Consider the following 14,549-nt stretch of genomic DNA (forward strand, 5'->3'; position numbering starts at 1 on the left):
TAGTCTCTTATCGATGCAGGAAGAAGTCACAAAGAACGCAAGATGATTAAATGGAGGTGATTTGTACATTTTAAAAATTATTTATCACAGCATAAATAAAAAACAATTCACTTCTTGAGTGATGAGTATGTTGGGTTTAATTGGTTTGTTCGTAAGTCTTTATTTGCATTTTGCATGAATAAGTTTGGCTTCAAAGTCTCATGTGGATGTTGAAGACTACAGTATATATTTATGGTTTTATTATATGTTTTAGTTAGTTGATTAACTGGTCAGAATTGGTTTGTAGTTTGACCGAAATCTCTAGAAGTATCCATTGAGAGTTGCAAGTTGGATAAAAGAGTGGGTCATGATTTACCAGTTCTTTAGTAGTTAGTTCCTATTTTATTGTTATGTTTCCAACGTATCTTTTGTTTGTAAGGGCTATATATAGCTCAATGCTTTAATGAATAAAGAGTACCTTTACTTCTTTTATCTACTCTCTGCATATGCTTTATTGTTAACTCTATTTTGTTTCCATATTCTCATACAAAACCCTTTCAAGTTCTCACTGTTCTTATTTCTTCAAGCTTGATATCCAACAGAGTATGATAAAACGAACACATTAGTTGGCTTCGTTGATTTCGTATCATCATACTCATATTTGAATGCTTAGAAACACAAGTTTGAGAGCAGTGTATTTGGCTATAATGTATTTAACTACTTTCGCCCAACAATAAATAAATGCTTTGCTGCCCGATTAATATCAACTGTTGTTCACTATGGCAAATTATTGCAACAGGTTGTTTGTGTTCGATTTTGCATTGCAAAGTTATATCTAACCACGAACTCTTGAATATAATAATTAGACTGGTTTGGTGGTTATGTTTATGTTTTAGCTGCCAAGTTTTCAGTCAGTCCGGTTATTTGAATCTCAGTCACCCTCGGTCCAGACCCAAACCCAAGTACCCAACATTTTTGTAAATACAAGAACCGAAGACCGAACAAACTACAATATATAAGTCCAGTTTTGGGTATGTTTCGGTCTGGGACTCGGGCACCTGCTCACTCCTACCTAGTGAAATATTTCCTCCCTCTCGATATCATCTCCTTCGCTCAAAATATCTAGTTTAGAATTATTTTCATCTTTTTTTATGATGGTAATATATATGTGAATTTGTTGAAAGAGGTTAGTGACACAGGAGCAAGGTAGGCTGAACATAAATAGTAAACTGATTTCTAAGGTCATATAAGATATTAAAAAAATTATAAATAAAAACATGTTGACCAAGACAATTGCTTACATTAATTGGCTATAAAATGATGATGACTTTAATGCTTCTTTCTTTTTGTGCACTCATATCTTATCATACAAACCAACTATTCTCATTCCATTTTTTTTTAACAATGGCTGAAACCATTGCTTCTTCCCTCTTCAGTGTCATATTTGATAAGCTAGTTGATGACGCCCTGAAGAAATATGTGCGCTCTCATAATATTCACTTGGAGCTGAATGAATTGGGGTTCACATTATCCCGGATCCAAGCTCTGCTTAATTATGCTTCTCACAAGGAAATAACATATGAATATGTTGGACTATGGCTCAACCGTCTCCACATGTGGCTTACGACATCGATGACATACTCGACGATCTGACTACCGAAGCCATGCGTTGTGAGTTGACCGAGGAGTCAGGAGCGATCACCAACAAGGTAAGAAAACTCGTGATTCCGACTTGCTGCACAAACTTTTCACTATGTAAAAGTTTGCATCACAAGTTAGATAGTATTACCACCAAGTTACAAGAATTGGGAAAACAAAAGTATGATCTAGATTTGATTGTGAAAGATGAAAAGCTAAAAAATACTAATAGAGGAAATGAAACCTCTTTGCTAGAATCTAATGTTATTGGACGAGAAAGTGAGAAAGAGAAATTGCTCAATAAGTTGTTGCGGGATGAGCCATCGGATGAAAACTTTATTGGTGTACCGCTAGTTGGTTTGGGTGGGGTAGGCAAGACCACTCTAGCTAGACTTTTGTATAATGATACACTGGTGAAGGATCATTTTGAACTTCACGTATGGGTTTGCGTCTCTGAAGATTTTAAAATCTCTAAGATAAGCAAAACCATGTTGCAAGCTGTGTCCAGGGAAAATCTAAATCAACTTCAAATGGCTCTTAAAGAGAAAGTTAATGACAAACGAATTCTACTAGTGCTCGATGATGTGTGGAATGAAAACTATGACGATTAGGAAACATTAGTGCTTCCATTTCATTCTGGGGCTCCTGTAAGTAGGGTAATCATGACAACTCGCAAGCAACAATTGATCAAAAAACTAGGTTTTAATGATCTAGAAATCTTGAGAGTTTGTCCCATGAGAATGCTTTGTGTTTATTTGCTTTACGTGCATTTGGTGTAGATAAATTTAACTATGCACATCACTCAAACCAAAACCTGAATGTATTGTGAGAAAATGTGGTAGTTTGCCGTTGGCTTTATAAATAGGCAATTGGAAGGCTTTTGAGGGGAAAAACAAATGAAGAAGACTGGGTTGACGTGTTGAATAATGAGATATCGGATTTGGAAAATGCTGATGAGATTGTTCCGGCCTTTAGACTAAGTTACCATGATCTTTTTGCCGATTTGAAACGATTGTTTGCATACTGCTCGTTGTTCTCTAAGGACTATCTTCTTGACAAGGAGGGGTTGGTATTATTATGGATGGAAAAGGGGTATTTGAACCGGTCATCTACAAACAAATCACCTGAACGTTTGGGACATCTACAAACAAATCACCAGAACTTTTGGGACACGAATATTTTGAGAAATTGTTATCGAGGTCATTTTTTCAATATGCTCCTAATGACGAATCTTTTTTTGTGATGCATACTCTAATGAACGACTTGCCACATTTGTTTCCGGGGAATACTTTTTAAGTTTGACAAGAATATAGAGTTGGTGGGGGAAGCTTTAGTAAAGTACTGCCATATGTCGTTTATTCGTGAGGAATATGTAACTTATCATAAGTTTGAGGCCTTCAAAAGAGCTATAAATTTGAGGACATTCTTAGTCGTACGTGTTGGTGCGGATAAATATTGGAACCACTTTTACTTATCCGGTAAAATTTTAGTGGACTTACTTCGTGAGTTACCATTCTTAAGGGTTGTTTGCTTGAATCGTTTTGAGATAAGTGTGGTACCTGATTTTATTGGTAGTTTGAAGCGCTTGAGATATCTTAACTTGTCTCAAACTCATATCAAAGAGTTGCAAGAGAATATGACCAATCTTTACTATTTACAAACATTGATTGTTTTTGGTTGTAAGAGTTTGACTAAGTTGCCTAAAAGCTTCCTCAAACTCAAAAAGCTGCGACATTTTGACATTAGAGATACTCCACTTTTGAAGAAGTTGCCCTTGGGGATTGGTGAGTTGAAAAGCTTGCAAACTCTATCCAAGATCATCATTGAAGGAGAAGGTGGCTTTACAATAACAGAGCTTAAAGGTATAGAGCATCTCAAGGGGGGATTTCCATTTTTGGGCTTCACAAAGTGCAAAGTGCGATGCATGCACGTGAGGCAGGTTTATCTCTAAAATGGCTTACTAAGCTAGAGTTGGAATGGGCAGATGGTTCTCGAAGTGGGTCACTTGTGAAGGATGTCTTAAATGAGTTGAAGCCCCGTATTGATAAGTTGGAAAGGCTTGGAGTTAAGTGTTATGATGGAATAGAGTTTCCACATTGGGTTGGGGATCCATCTTTTCATTCAATTGGTTCATGTGTCAATACGTGGATATATGTAGAAACTGTGCATCTCTACCGCCACTAAGGAAACTACCTTCACTTAAGGAGTTGTTTATTCAAGGCATGAATGAGGTTAAACTAATCAGTTTGGATCTTACTAGGACTACCAATATTGCTTTCCCTTCTCTTGAAATTCTAGGGTTCGAAGATATGTCGGGATGGGAGGTGTGGTCAACTTTTAGCGAAGTTTTAGATGTAGTGTTTCCACGCCTTCGAGATCTTCGTATAAAAAATTGTCCAAAGTTGATTGACGTCTCACTTGAAGCCCTACATTCACTTAGGGTACTAGAAATAAGTATATGTGACGGTGCTGTGTTGAGAAGCTTTGTTCATGCAGCCTCATTAATATCCAAGCTAAAAATAGAATATATTCCGGGACAGACCGATGAGGTGTGGAGGAGTGTTATAGAACATCTGGGGTTCGTTGAAGAAGTCAGAATTAAAGAGTGTAATGGAATAAGATACTTGTGGGAATAAGAAACATGGGCAAATAAGGTTCTCGTGAATTTAAAGAATTTGGAAGTGTCTGGATGTAAAAATCTAGTGAGTTTAGGAGAGACAGAGGAGGAGGATGACAACTTTAGACGAAACCTCCTGTCAGCTCTTGGGATGTTGGAGATCTCGTCTTGTGGGAGTATGAAGCATTGTTGTTGTCCAAGAAGCGTTGATAGTTTGCATATCTATGATTGCAGTTCACTTACACGTGTCTCCTTCCCAACAGCAACACAAGGAAGGCGGAAGCTCAACTCACTTGATATACATGGTTGTTCGAATCTAATGGAATCGATCAACGATACAAGCATGTCGATTATTGAAACTGTAATGATTTCTGGTTGGACAAATTTGAAATCAATCATTGGTTTGAGTAACTTCATTCACCTCGCTCGGGTGTGGATACATGATTGTCCAAGCATTGAGTCATTTCCTGACCTTGAGCTATCAAATGTCACTTATTTAAAACATATTGGAATCATAAATTTTCCGAGCATCGATGCTTCCTTCCCTCGTGGGATTTGGCCTCCCAAATTACTTACCCTTGTTATAGGGAGGTTGAAAATGTTGGTTAATCATCGATCTCGTTAAAGTTTCGTTAAATATGTCGTTAGTTATTATAGAATAGATAAACTTTGTTAGAATGTTCTGTTAACAAAGTTAGGGTACAAAGAGTAATTAGTAGATAGTTTGTGTATATTATTGTAATTAGTTAGAATATAAACGAAAGGTTGTGTCGTATTTACGAACCGTCGTGACGGTAGAATGTAACCGCCGGCGAGGGTATAAATACCTTCGGCCACCATCACTTGTAATCAATCTGTTTTCAATTACAAATCAATAATACAAGATTCGTTTATTATAATTGTTGTTATTTACGTATTACTGTTCATTTAATCGATCCCGAGGCCCTCAATTGGTGTAACATTCGTTACTTTTCAAACCCGAAAATCCGACCCGTTTTAAATTTTTGGTATTTATTTATAAATATATGTATAAAAAACATATTATAATATCCAACTGCATAATAAAATATACATTCAAAATTTCTAATCCCCGATGTAACACCCGGCATTTTCAGTTAAATCTTGTTGACTGTGTCAGTAAACCCAGTTAGTTCTGTTAACTAAGTTAATGAACTCCCATGCATATAGTGCCATGTATGCATACATTGAGTCAGTGGTGTCGTTGTTGACCTAAGTGAGAGTAACTAGTTATTGATAACTAGAATAATAAACTTGTCACACATGTTATTATATATGATAGGTTATAATATATTTGTCACACATGATATGTTGCATGTATTATATGTGGTGGGTGAAATTGTGTTACATGCTATATGATTAGTTGTTGTATACTTATATATTGTAGGAGAAGTGAATAATCAAAATAACATAACCTATGATATATTACATGACAAGTAACAAAAAGACTAGTACACAACATATGATTACTAGAAAATGTTTATAATAGAATGTAACATGTCACATGTAATAAAAACTAACATAACCTAAAGTTTAATAAAATTAATTATGTCTTAATGATTGTGTTAATGACGAGTAAATAACAATTAAGGTTATAAATTTTCTTTTTTTCCTTTTGTCCGTCCATATCACATCACACACACATACATTTTATTTTTCTAAAACACTCTCAAAATATCATAATCAAGTTGGGTGATTTTTGGAACAAATAGTGATATAACATTGATCAAGCAAGTAAGTAAGCATGGTTAATATATATTTTGTTTATGTTTCTTTGATTTAGGATTGTGGGATTGAGTATCCAAACACATGTAATCATAAGAAATAAAAAGATGATCAAGTTGATGGTTTTAAAAGAAATTGTGTGTCTTGTCATAAAAGAAAATATGAAACCCTTTGTTCATATATATTATTTTATAAATCAGTAAAATAATGAAATACATAAGATTTGGTTATAGAAAATGGTTCATTGATGATTAAAGATCATAAGGATATAAGAATCATGATTTTTGTGACTTTTGGTTTGAATCCTCTTGTTGACAGATTCTGTGTTTTAGATTGTAGATTGTATAACTTAATGATACATTGGTGTTTCTAATTGATTTGTGATACTATGATTACGTACTTTGAATCTAGTTTTCAAAAAGTCAAGAATCATAATTTTTGGACTTTGTTTGACTAGTTTTTATTAATTTACAAAATCGGGTTGCAATCCTGATTGAAAGAGAAATTTTCTGAGTTGTGTTGTAAATTGTATAACTTGAGATTGAAAATAGATATGGATTTTATTTCACTTATAGAATGCTATAAATTGAAGTAGGAATCTAATCCAATTGGTCTTGCATCAATTGGATAAATATAGAATATTTGGTAAATATTTGTGTACTGCTGTGTTAAAATGGAGACTGAAATTAGATTGTTGTAGAGTGTGAATATTTTGTATATTTTTGTGAATTGGAAAATTATAAGAAAAATATATGTTATACAAAATATTTGAAAGACTATGTGTGAATTATTTGGTAATTTAATCACGAGTTTTCGTTGGTTAAAAAAATCAGTTTTGATGATTGAAAACTTGTTAAGGATGATCAACATATTGGTTAGTGAAAATAATTGTAATTTGTAATAGATTGATTGTGGTAAATTGAATTTTGACTTTATGGGTCAACTTAGAACCATTTGACTATGTGGTTAGTCTTACTTATGAGAAATGAAATTGGTAAAAGTGTGACTTAGTCATAGGGTTGCACGAAAAAAATGATTAACTGCAAATTACATGATTGATTATTAGGTTGCGACTATGAATATCTTATGACTATTTGAAGTCTAGATAATTGGTCAAAAGTCACCAACGTGTCGTCAGTCAACATTTAGGGTCAACGGTCAATATTTAGGGTCAACGGTCAATATTTTTTTAGTCAACGGTCAACAAATTGGACCTTTTGTTCAAAAGTCAATGAAAGTCAAACTTTGGTCAAAGTCAACGGAAATTCAAACTTTGGTCAAACTTTTAATAATCCGTGGGATTGTTTGGATACTAAGGATTCTAGGAATCGCTTAGAAAATACTTATAGTGCTTATATGAATATCTACTTTTTATAAGTAGTCAGTTAATATTAATTTTTATGCTTTTAATTCTAGTTCGTGACGTTCAATTGCTTCGATTTCATTTACGTACTTTATGTTTAATTTCAAATTTGTCTTCAACATCAAGGTGAGTTTCTCACACCCCCTTTTTCCTCATTTACTACTTTTGGGGATAGCATATATATCCTATCAAAATTACAATTTCGTTTATTCATTATTTACAAACTACAATTCGCTACATGGACTTGTGTGTTTACTTGTTACTTGCTCAAAATTACTTGCACATGGATTACTTCAATATAATATGATCACTAACCAATCAGTTTTGATGATTAAAAAAATCAGTTTTATTAACGCCCCCCCCCCTGCACTCAATACATTTGTTGTTATGAGTAGAAAAGGGCCTCATTATCCGAGTACGTTGGTGCACAATCCCAACTGGAAAGGACCTTACTTGCGCTTATCTGAGTACGTTGGTGCACAATCCCGGTTGGAAAGGACCTTACTTGCTCATTTACACTTGTTCATGGAATTGTATGATTTTTATGTACGTATATAAAAACTTGTGTGAACTCACCAACTATTCATTTAGTTGACTTTATTTTATATATATGTTATAGGTACAATTATTAGAGGATGAAACGGAGAAGACGCTAGAAAATTAGGTTATATTAATAAATGGACAAGTTGTTAATTGTTATTGTATTTTTCCTTGGTATTTCTCTTACTTTCAAACTTGTGTACTTGTTGTTAAATCAATTAATGATATTATTGTCACTTAATAGTGTTACATGTGTTTTGAGCAATCTGTACGTCACACTCAGGCGTTTCCGCTTTAGCCGGGGTGTTACAATTGGTATCAGAGCGAGGCTCTAAAAACCCCCAAATTCGGAACCCTAATTGGTGAATTGCAATAACCAGGGAAGAAGACGGATAAGAAGTACCTGTTGAAAGACCGACGATAGATATTTCCGGCAATAGCCAAGGAGAATTTGATTTTACTGAGAACCACCGACGTGACTTGTGGTAATCGGAAAAGTCAGAACGGCGTTTTGGGAATAGGAACGACAATTTTTTATTTTTGTGAATACAGGGAACAAATTGGGAAATCAAAATTAAGTTTGGTTAATTATAAACAAATATTAATTTATTATTAGCAAATAAAAAGGTATTCAAGATATTTATTATTTTTCTAAAAATAATAATAAAGAAACTTGAATAAAAAAATCGAACCTGTGTGATTCGAATAGCAACCTCCGAACCTTTTTGATTCGTTGAGAATAAGTGGCAATGAACCTTCGTGATTCGTAGAGCAAGAGTAAGACCTGTGTGGCAATCTAAGTCATGTGTGGCATCTAAGACCTGTGTGGCAATCTAAGTCCCGTGTGGCAAATAAATCGTGTGTGGTACAAATCCTGTGTGGTAAGAACAAAAACCTGTGTGGTTCAATCAAGTAAGAAGTTAGAAATTATGTCTGTCAAAGAAGATTCATCAAGTGGATCAACAAAAATTCGTGAGCAAGGGAATATATCTCTTCAATGTCCAAAATTGACCGAGTCAAATTATACGACTTGGGCATTATTGATGGAGACAATCTTAAAGGCTTATGTTCTTTGGGAAGCGGTTAGCTCAGAAGAAGAAGTTGATGAAAAGAAGGCATATACGACCAAGGCAATGATCCTACAAACGTTGCCAGAAGATATTTTGATGCAAGTGGCACAACACCCGACAACAAAAGAAGTGTGGGACGCGATAAAAGTTCGATACCTAGGAGCGGATCTAGTTCAGAAAGCACGTCTACAGACATTAAGGAGCGAGTTGGAGAAGTTAAAGATGAAAGAAAATGAACCCGTGAGTGATTTCTCTGGAAAATTGGGAAATATAAGAGCCAAATTTAAAAGTTTTGGTTCCAATCTCAAGAATAAGATAATTGTAAGGAAATTGCTCAATTCAGTTCCAAAGAAATTTCTACCAATTGTGGCATCTATCGAGCAATATTTGGAAATTGACAAAATGCCATTTGAAGAAGCGGTAGGAAGAATAATAGCTTTTGAAGAACGCCTTAAAAGTCAAGACGAACCGGAAGAAAGCTTTTGATGGCTAGTAATCATCCTAAGAATTGACATCATGGAAAAGGTCATGATAATAGAAGCCAAGACAAAGATCAAGGAAGAGAACCTTTCAAAGAAGAAAGAAGATGTGGAAATGCGAGCCGAGGAAACAAAAACATAAGTGATCTCAAGTGCTATGAATGTAATGAATATGGTCACTTCGCATATGAATGCCCAAAGTGGAAAAGCAAAGAAAAAGAAGATTTGGAAGCTCACCTCATACATAGTTTAACTACACTACTATGAAGACAAAGCAAGCCGTTTTGAAGATCGAGATTAAGGGGGTGATTGTTGGTTAATCATCGATCTCGTTAAAGTTTTGTTAAATATTTCGTTAGTTATGTTAACAAAGTTAGGGTACAAAGTGTAATTAGTAGATAGTGTGTGTATATTATTGTAATTAGTTAGAATATAAACGAAAGGTTGCGTCGTATTTACGAACCGTCGTGACCGTAGAATGTAACCGCCGGCGAGGGTATAAATACCTCCGGCCACCATCACTTGTAATCAGTTACAAATCAATAATACAAGATTCGTTTATTATAATTGTTGTTATTTACGTATTACTATTCATTTAATCGATCCCGAGGCCCTCAGAAAGCCTATCTTAGAGTGGGGCCCTCAGAATTTTCCATCTACCCTTGTTATTATGAACTTATTGTGTGGTGAACGTGTTAGTAGGTTTAGTCAGCTGTCTGATTCGTCACTTACTAGTCTTCACATTACCAAATTTGATAAACTGGAATCACTTTCATTGGGAGTCCAACATCTTACATCCCTTCATCATCTTTTCATTTACAAATGTCCAAAAGTGAAACATCTGCCGAAAGCATTGTTGCCTTCACTTGTGAGATCGGAAATCTTTCATTGCCCAAAACTGAGAAATAGGTGTAATGGAATCCCAAAATGAGGTACAATATTGCAACTTGTTAACTTATGGGGAAAAGTCATAAGGAGGGGAAATAAGGAATCCCAAATATAATACCAAACTGAATAAACTAGCGCTTTCCACACTCAAAACAAACCACTCAATGCAAATAAGTTCATGAACACAAGTTTCATGTGATTATAGATCCAAGAACTTGAATACTTAAAACATTAAACACAGTTTTAATCTAACAAAGTTTTATGCTTAGTTCATTAAAAGACCAACAAGACAACAAATTCACGTTCATAAAAAGCACGTTCGGTACCAAACTAATCTTTGCGCAGTTGTTCAACTTCACGGCGAACACCTTTAGCATTTAGAATTATAATTTCAACACTATCTCCCTGCAAAATAATTAAAGTAAACACTGGATCGGAAATACCACTACTTGTAATTTGTAAAATTTAAATTAACCAATTGATCGAAGACCGTATTCATCTAAATTTTAGATATTAGTTTATTTTTTACTTCTTCGCTAAGATGGACTCATTTTATGAACTTACAGTGTAAATGTCTCTTTCAGTTGCTGATGAAAAGCAAGTCTTCACCAAATCAACAGCTTCAGCTTCCGAAAGTGGGGTGACAGCGTCCTGTACACCAATAAAAAAACGTCATAACACACAAGTTTAGTCATACATTGAATGGAAAAAAAAAACATGTTTGACCAGCGTACAACTTTTAATTCTAAGAATGTGATTTAGTCATAGTGATTTAGTTCCCTAAATTGTACTTTGCTCACTGGAAGCGCGTGTGGCGTTAAAAGGTATTATTAGTATTTGTTTTCTTGCCCATGTAAGATGTCGTGTTACCGTTGAAAATGACATTACAGTGTCACTAGGGTGTTCAAAAAAGCCCGCGACTCGAGACTTGCTCGAAATCGGTTTGTATATGTGTATATATATGATATATATATAACAAATTATGTAGTTTTATATATTTTGCATTCTTTTTAACATACTATTTTTTGTTTTCATATAACTCAAATATGTGTTGAAATACAATATCAAAGTAAACAAGCTGGCTTGACGAGCCAAGAGTCAAGTTCAAGCTAAACAGCTCGTTATGATAAACCATTTATTTATTTTTTTTTAAACAAACTGGCTCAAGCTTTTGACAAGCCGAGCTCAAGCTCGACATTTCAGCTCATTAAGTTAAAGAAGCCAAGCCCAAGCCCACCCTGGCTCGGAACCCTAAGAGACACGTATAACAACAATTACTTTAAAAAATTAGACGAGCCATCTTGGTATCAGCCCTGCCTAACATAAACATATTACTTATTAACCAACACGCAGAACCTGCCCATTTTCCACCTTCAGTGTGTGTGTGTGAGAGAGAGAGAGAGAGAGTTCAATCTCTACCTTTGCAGGTAGCAGAAGTGGGCTCGGGGATTTAAGCTGGTTGTCCAGGAACGGAGTGATAAGCGTCGCACCCGAACCCTGAGCACTGTATCCAACCCTCTCATAAGATCCAACCGCATCATATGTGAAAACACACCCCTTTCCTTAAAGTTCACAAAACAAACCTATGTTACTACAAATTCACAACTAAAACAATATATCCAGGTATACATACCTTCACCATCAAGGCCACCTAAAACGTTGAACGCATAATATGGGAAAAACCGCTTGTAGTAGAGCGTGTTAGAGAGAAGCTGAGCCATTGCAGGGCAACTCATTTGTTTGTTATGCTGGTGTTGATAAATCTGTAATACATATATATATACAAAACATCAACATTCTTACAGAAATTCAAAGGAAAAAAAATATGGAAAAAGAATACAAATTTTTTTCAAGGAATTCTTACCAAATGTCTAGAAGACAGAACCTTTTGAAGTGCTTTCACGTCAGCCTGGAAACCCGAAGAAGCCATGTAGCTTTTATCCGCCCTTAAAGTAAATATCAAACGTTTATGAGCTAAAGACTTACTTGGCTGTACAAATAGAAAAACTCAAAACCCAAACTTAAATGGAAAAGGCGAAAAAACCGAAACAACTGAACCGAAGTTTCAATTTCAGTTTTAGTCCCTAACTGAACCGTGCACACCCCTACCTACACCTCTACTTGACTCAAATAAACTAATTAGAAGCAAAAGCAAATATTAGGCATTTAAGCCTCTGTCCACAATGTTAGCTGAATAGTTTTGAATCTGTAACCATCTACAAACCCTAACATCTAAATATTTTAGCCCAAACGTATTGTAATCAATAAGTTATTAATATTACAAAAAGATTTATAATTCTGTGCCAACATAAGCTTTCAATCTCAAATGGCAAAAGTGAAAAACACCGTTTCCAATAATTCTAAAAAAAATATTAACAAATTCAGAAAAAAGAAAAACCAATAAAGATAAAATCAACCATACAACTTAGAGATTTTGGAGTAGTCTCGGGTGAGAATACTGTAGCCGGTGGACATCCGGGTATCCGCAGCAATCACACAGTAATCCGCACCAGCAATCGCCACACAGGTTCTGCAAAAACACACACACATGGTATAATTAACTAATTAATTGATACAATAAAAAATAATCACGTAGATCTTAAAACACCAAAAGGGTATGTGTAAAAACACTTCTTGTTCATGGGTTTTTAATTAAAAAAAAACAGTGAGGTGTAAAGATTAGATATTTGCATACCCTCCATTGTTGTCGTATGGAGACCAGTTTGCGTGTTCCTTGGTCATGATGATGATGTGGCTTTTAGTTTTTAGATCAGTGTGTTTGGGAGTGAAAAGAAGAAGAAGATGATGAAAACCCTTTTTTATTTGATTTCTTTTCGATCAAGAAAACATATATGTCTTTGAATTTTGTATTTGTTTCAATTTAAACCCCTCACAGTTTCATTTTTGAGCTATGACATTTCTTTTTGCTAAGTTTTGTTTGCTTTTCATTAGCATCCTAAAGTTTTCATTTTTAGTAAGTGCCTTAACATAGGTTTTTCTTATTACTAATGCGTTTAAGTTATTGATTCTTTTGTTACATTTAACATACAATATTTTTATTTTTAAAACATTTTAGTATACCGTTACAACATTTTTATCTATGTCATGCCGTTAAAACGAAGTTGTATTCACAATAAATTATATAAGTAGCGATGACAACGAAGTTCGATTCGCAATGTAATTTTTTTGTATTGTAAACCATATACCGATTGTCGGTATCACTTCAATCATGTAATGAGCCGAACCAATACCAACCAAGTTCTTTTGCTTATGGGCTATATATTATAAATGGGCTTAAAAAGTATAGGTCATATACAAAATAATTAATATAGTTCATATTTTAATTGATTAATTTAGTTAACCGAATAAATTGAACTAATAGCTTAATAAAAGCATATCCGTGGATTGAATTCGGGATTCGGTTATAACCAAATCGAAAATCCAATTCTAAATTCGGAATTGGTTTTTTTAATATAGACACGATTTGGTTTTTGGTTTTTGGTTTTTTCAGTTTTTTGTTTGTCTAAACACCCCTAACTCATGGAGTAAGTTATGTTTTTTTTTTCATTTAAGTTCTAATTAACTCAGTCTGGTTTTATGTTTCTTTTAAATTATAGGTTTTAACATGTTTTCTTAAACATTTTTTTTCAATTAGAAAAATAATTTTATTATTTTTATGACGATGTTAACGGTAACATGGATATTTGACACTTTTTTTTATTTTTTGATATAAATAACATGGTTTTTTTTAATGTAATTACAAAGATGTTCACTTGTAACATGGATCTTTGACACTTTTTTTATTTTTTTGATATAAATAACATGGTTTTTTTTTATTTTTAATCTAATTACAAATATTAGAAATCTTGAGTCTCACATTGTCTACTTTGTTTCATTCTTAACATAAAAACAATTTCGATGATGGCTTGATTTAAAGATTTAGTAACCCAACTTGATAAAAAAAAATGCATAAGTGACCTAATTGAAACGTCTTATTATTCCAAGACATTTTCCCTTTTTTCCCCTTTAAGTGAATTTTATTGTTTATAAAGTTCACCTACATTTTGATATACTTCTTTTTAGAGTTAATTACATACCCCCCCCCCCTCCCCGCCCACCCAATCACCCCGATTTTGTCACAACCCCCGACCCTTACACCCATAGAAGGGATGTCACATCCCAACCTACGGCAAAAATGCCGGGGCGTGGACTGATTGTCACAGCTCGCATAC

General features: G+C 34.3%; 1 protein-coding gene and 1 pseudogene across 2 annotated transcripts; one reads left to right on the forward strand and one right to left on the reverse strand.

Moving 5' to 3' along the window:
• Positions 1-1,383: 1,383 nt before the first annotated feature.
• On the forward strand, positions 1,384-10,360 carry LOC143596410 (putative disease resistance RPP13-like protein 1; annotated as a pseudogene).
• A 58-nt stretch (positions 10,361-10,418) lies between these two features.
• On the reverse strand, positions 10,419-13,164 carry LOC143596411 (proteasome subunit beta type-1-like). Of its 2 annotated transcripts, XM_077075189.1 has the most exons (7): positions 13,013-13,163; positions 12,740-12,847; positions 12,182-12,263; positions 11,951-12,080; positions 11,737-11,879; positions 10,882-10,968; positions 10,419-10,722 (listed from the first exon to the last, which is right to left on the reverse strand). In XM_077075189.1, the coding sequence occupies exons 1-7, from the start codon at positions 13,057-13,059 to the stop codon at positions 10,648-10,650; spliced, it is 672 nt and encodes a 223-aa protein (XP_076931304.1). In that variant the 5' UTR covers positions 13,060-13,163; the 3' UTR covers positions 10,419-10,647. The 2 variants fall into 2 exon arrangements, with proteins under 2 accessions (XP_076931304.1, XP_076931305.1); XM_077075190.1 differs by lacking the exons at positions 10,419-10,722; positions 10,882-10,968 and adding an exon at positions 11,501-11,630 and having other exon boundaries at positions 11,689-11,879; positions 13,013-13,164.
• Positions 13,165-14,549: the final 1,385 nt, after the last annotated feature.

The sequence above is a fragment of the Bidens hawaiensis genome, unplaced genomic scaffold, assembly GCF_021521415.1.
Source record: "Bidens hawaiensis isolate Kalapana, Puna unplaced genomic scaffold, B.hawaiensis_p1.1 tig00046357_1, whole genome shotgun sequence".
Lineage (NCBI taxonomy): Eukaryota > Viridiplantae > Streptophyta > Magnoliopsida > Asterales > Asteraceae > Bidens > Bidens hawaiensis.

Bases quoted from the DNA above. Each gene is read 5' to 3' on its own strand.
- LOC143596411 (XM_077075189.1), bottom strand. From the start codon at position 13,059: ATGACCAAGGAACACGCAAACTGGTCTCCATACGACAACAATGGAGG. The intron at 12,264-12,739 runs GTATGGTTGATT...ATTTACTTTAAG, and splicing joins TACTCCAAAATCTCTAAGTT to GGCGGATAAAAGCTACATGG. The intron at 12,081-12,181 runs GTAAGAATTCCT...TATGTATTACAG, and splicing joins TTCTGTCTTCTAGACATTTG to ATTTATCAACACCAGCATAA.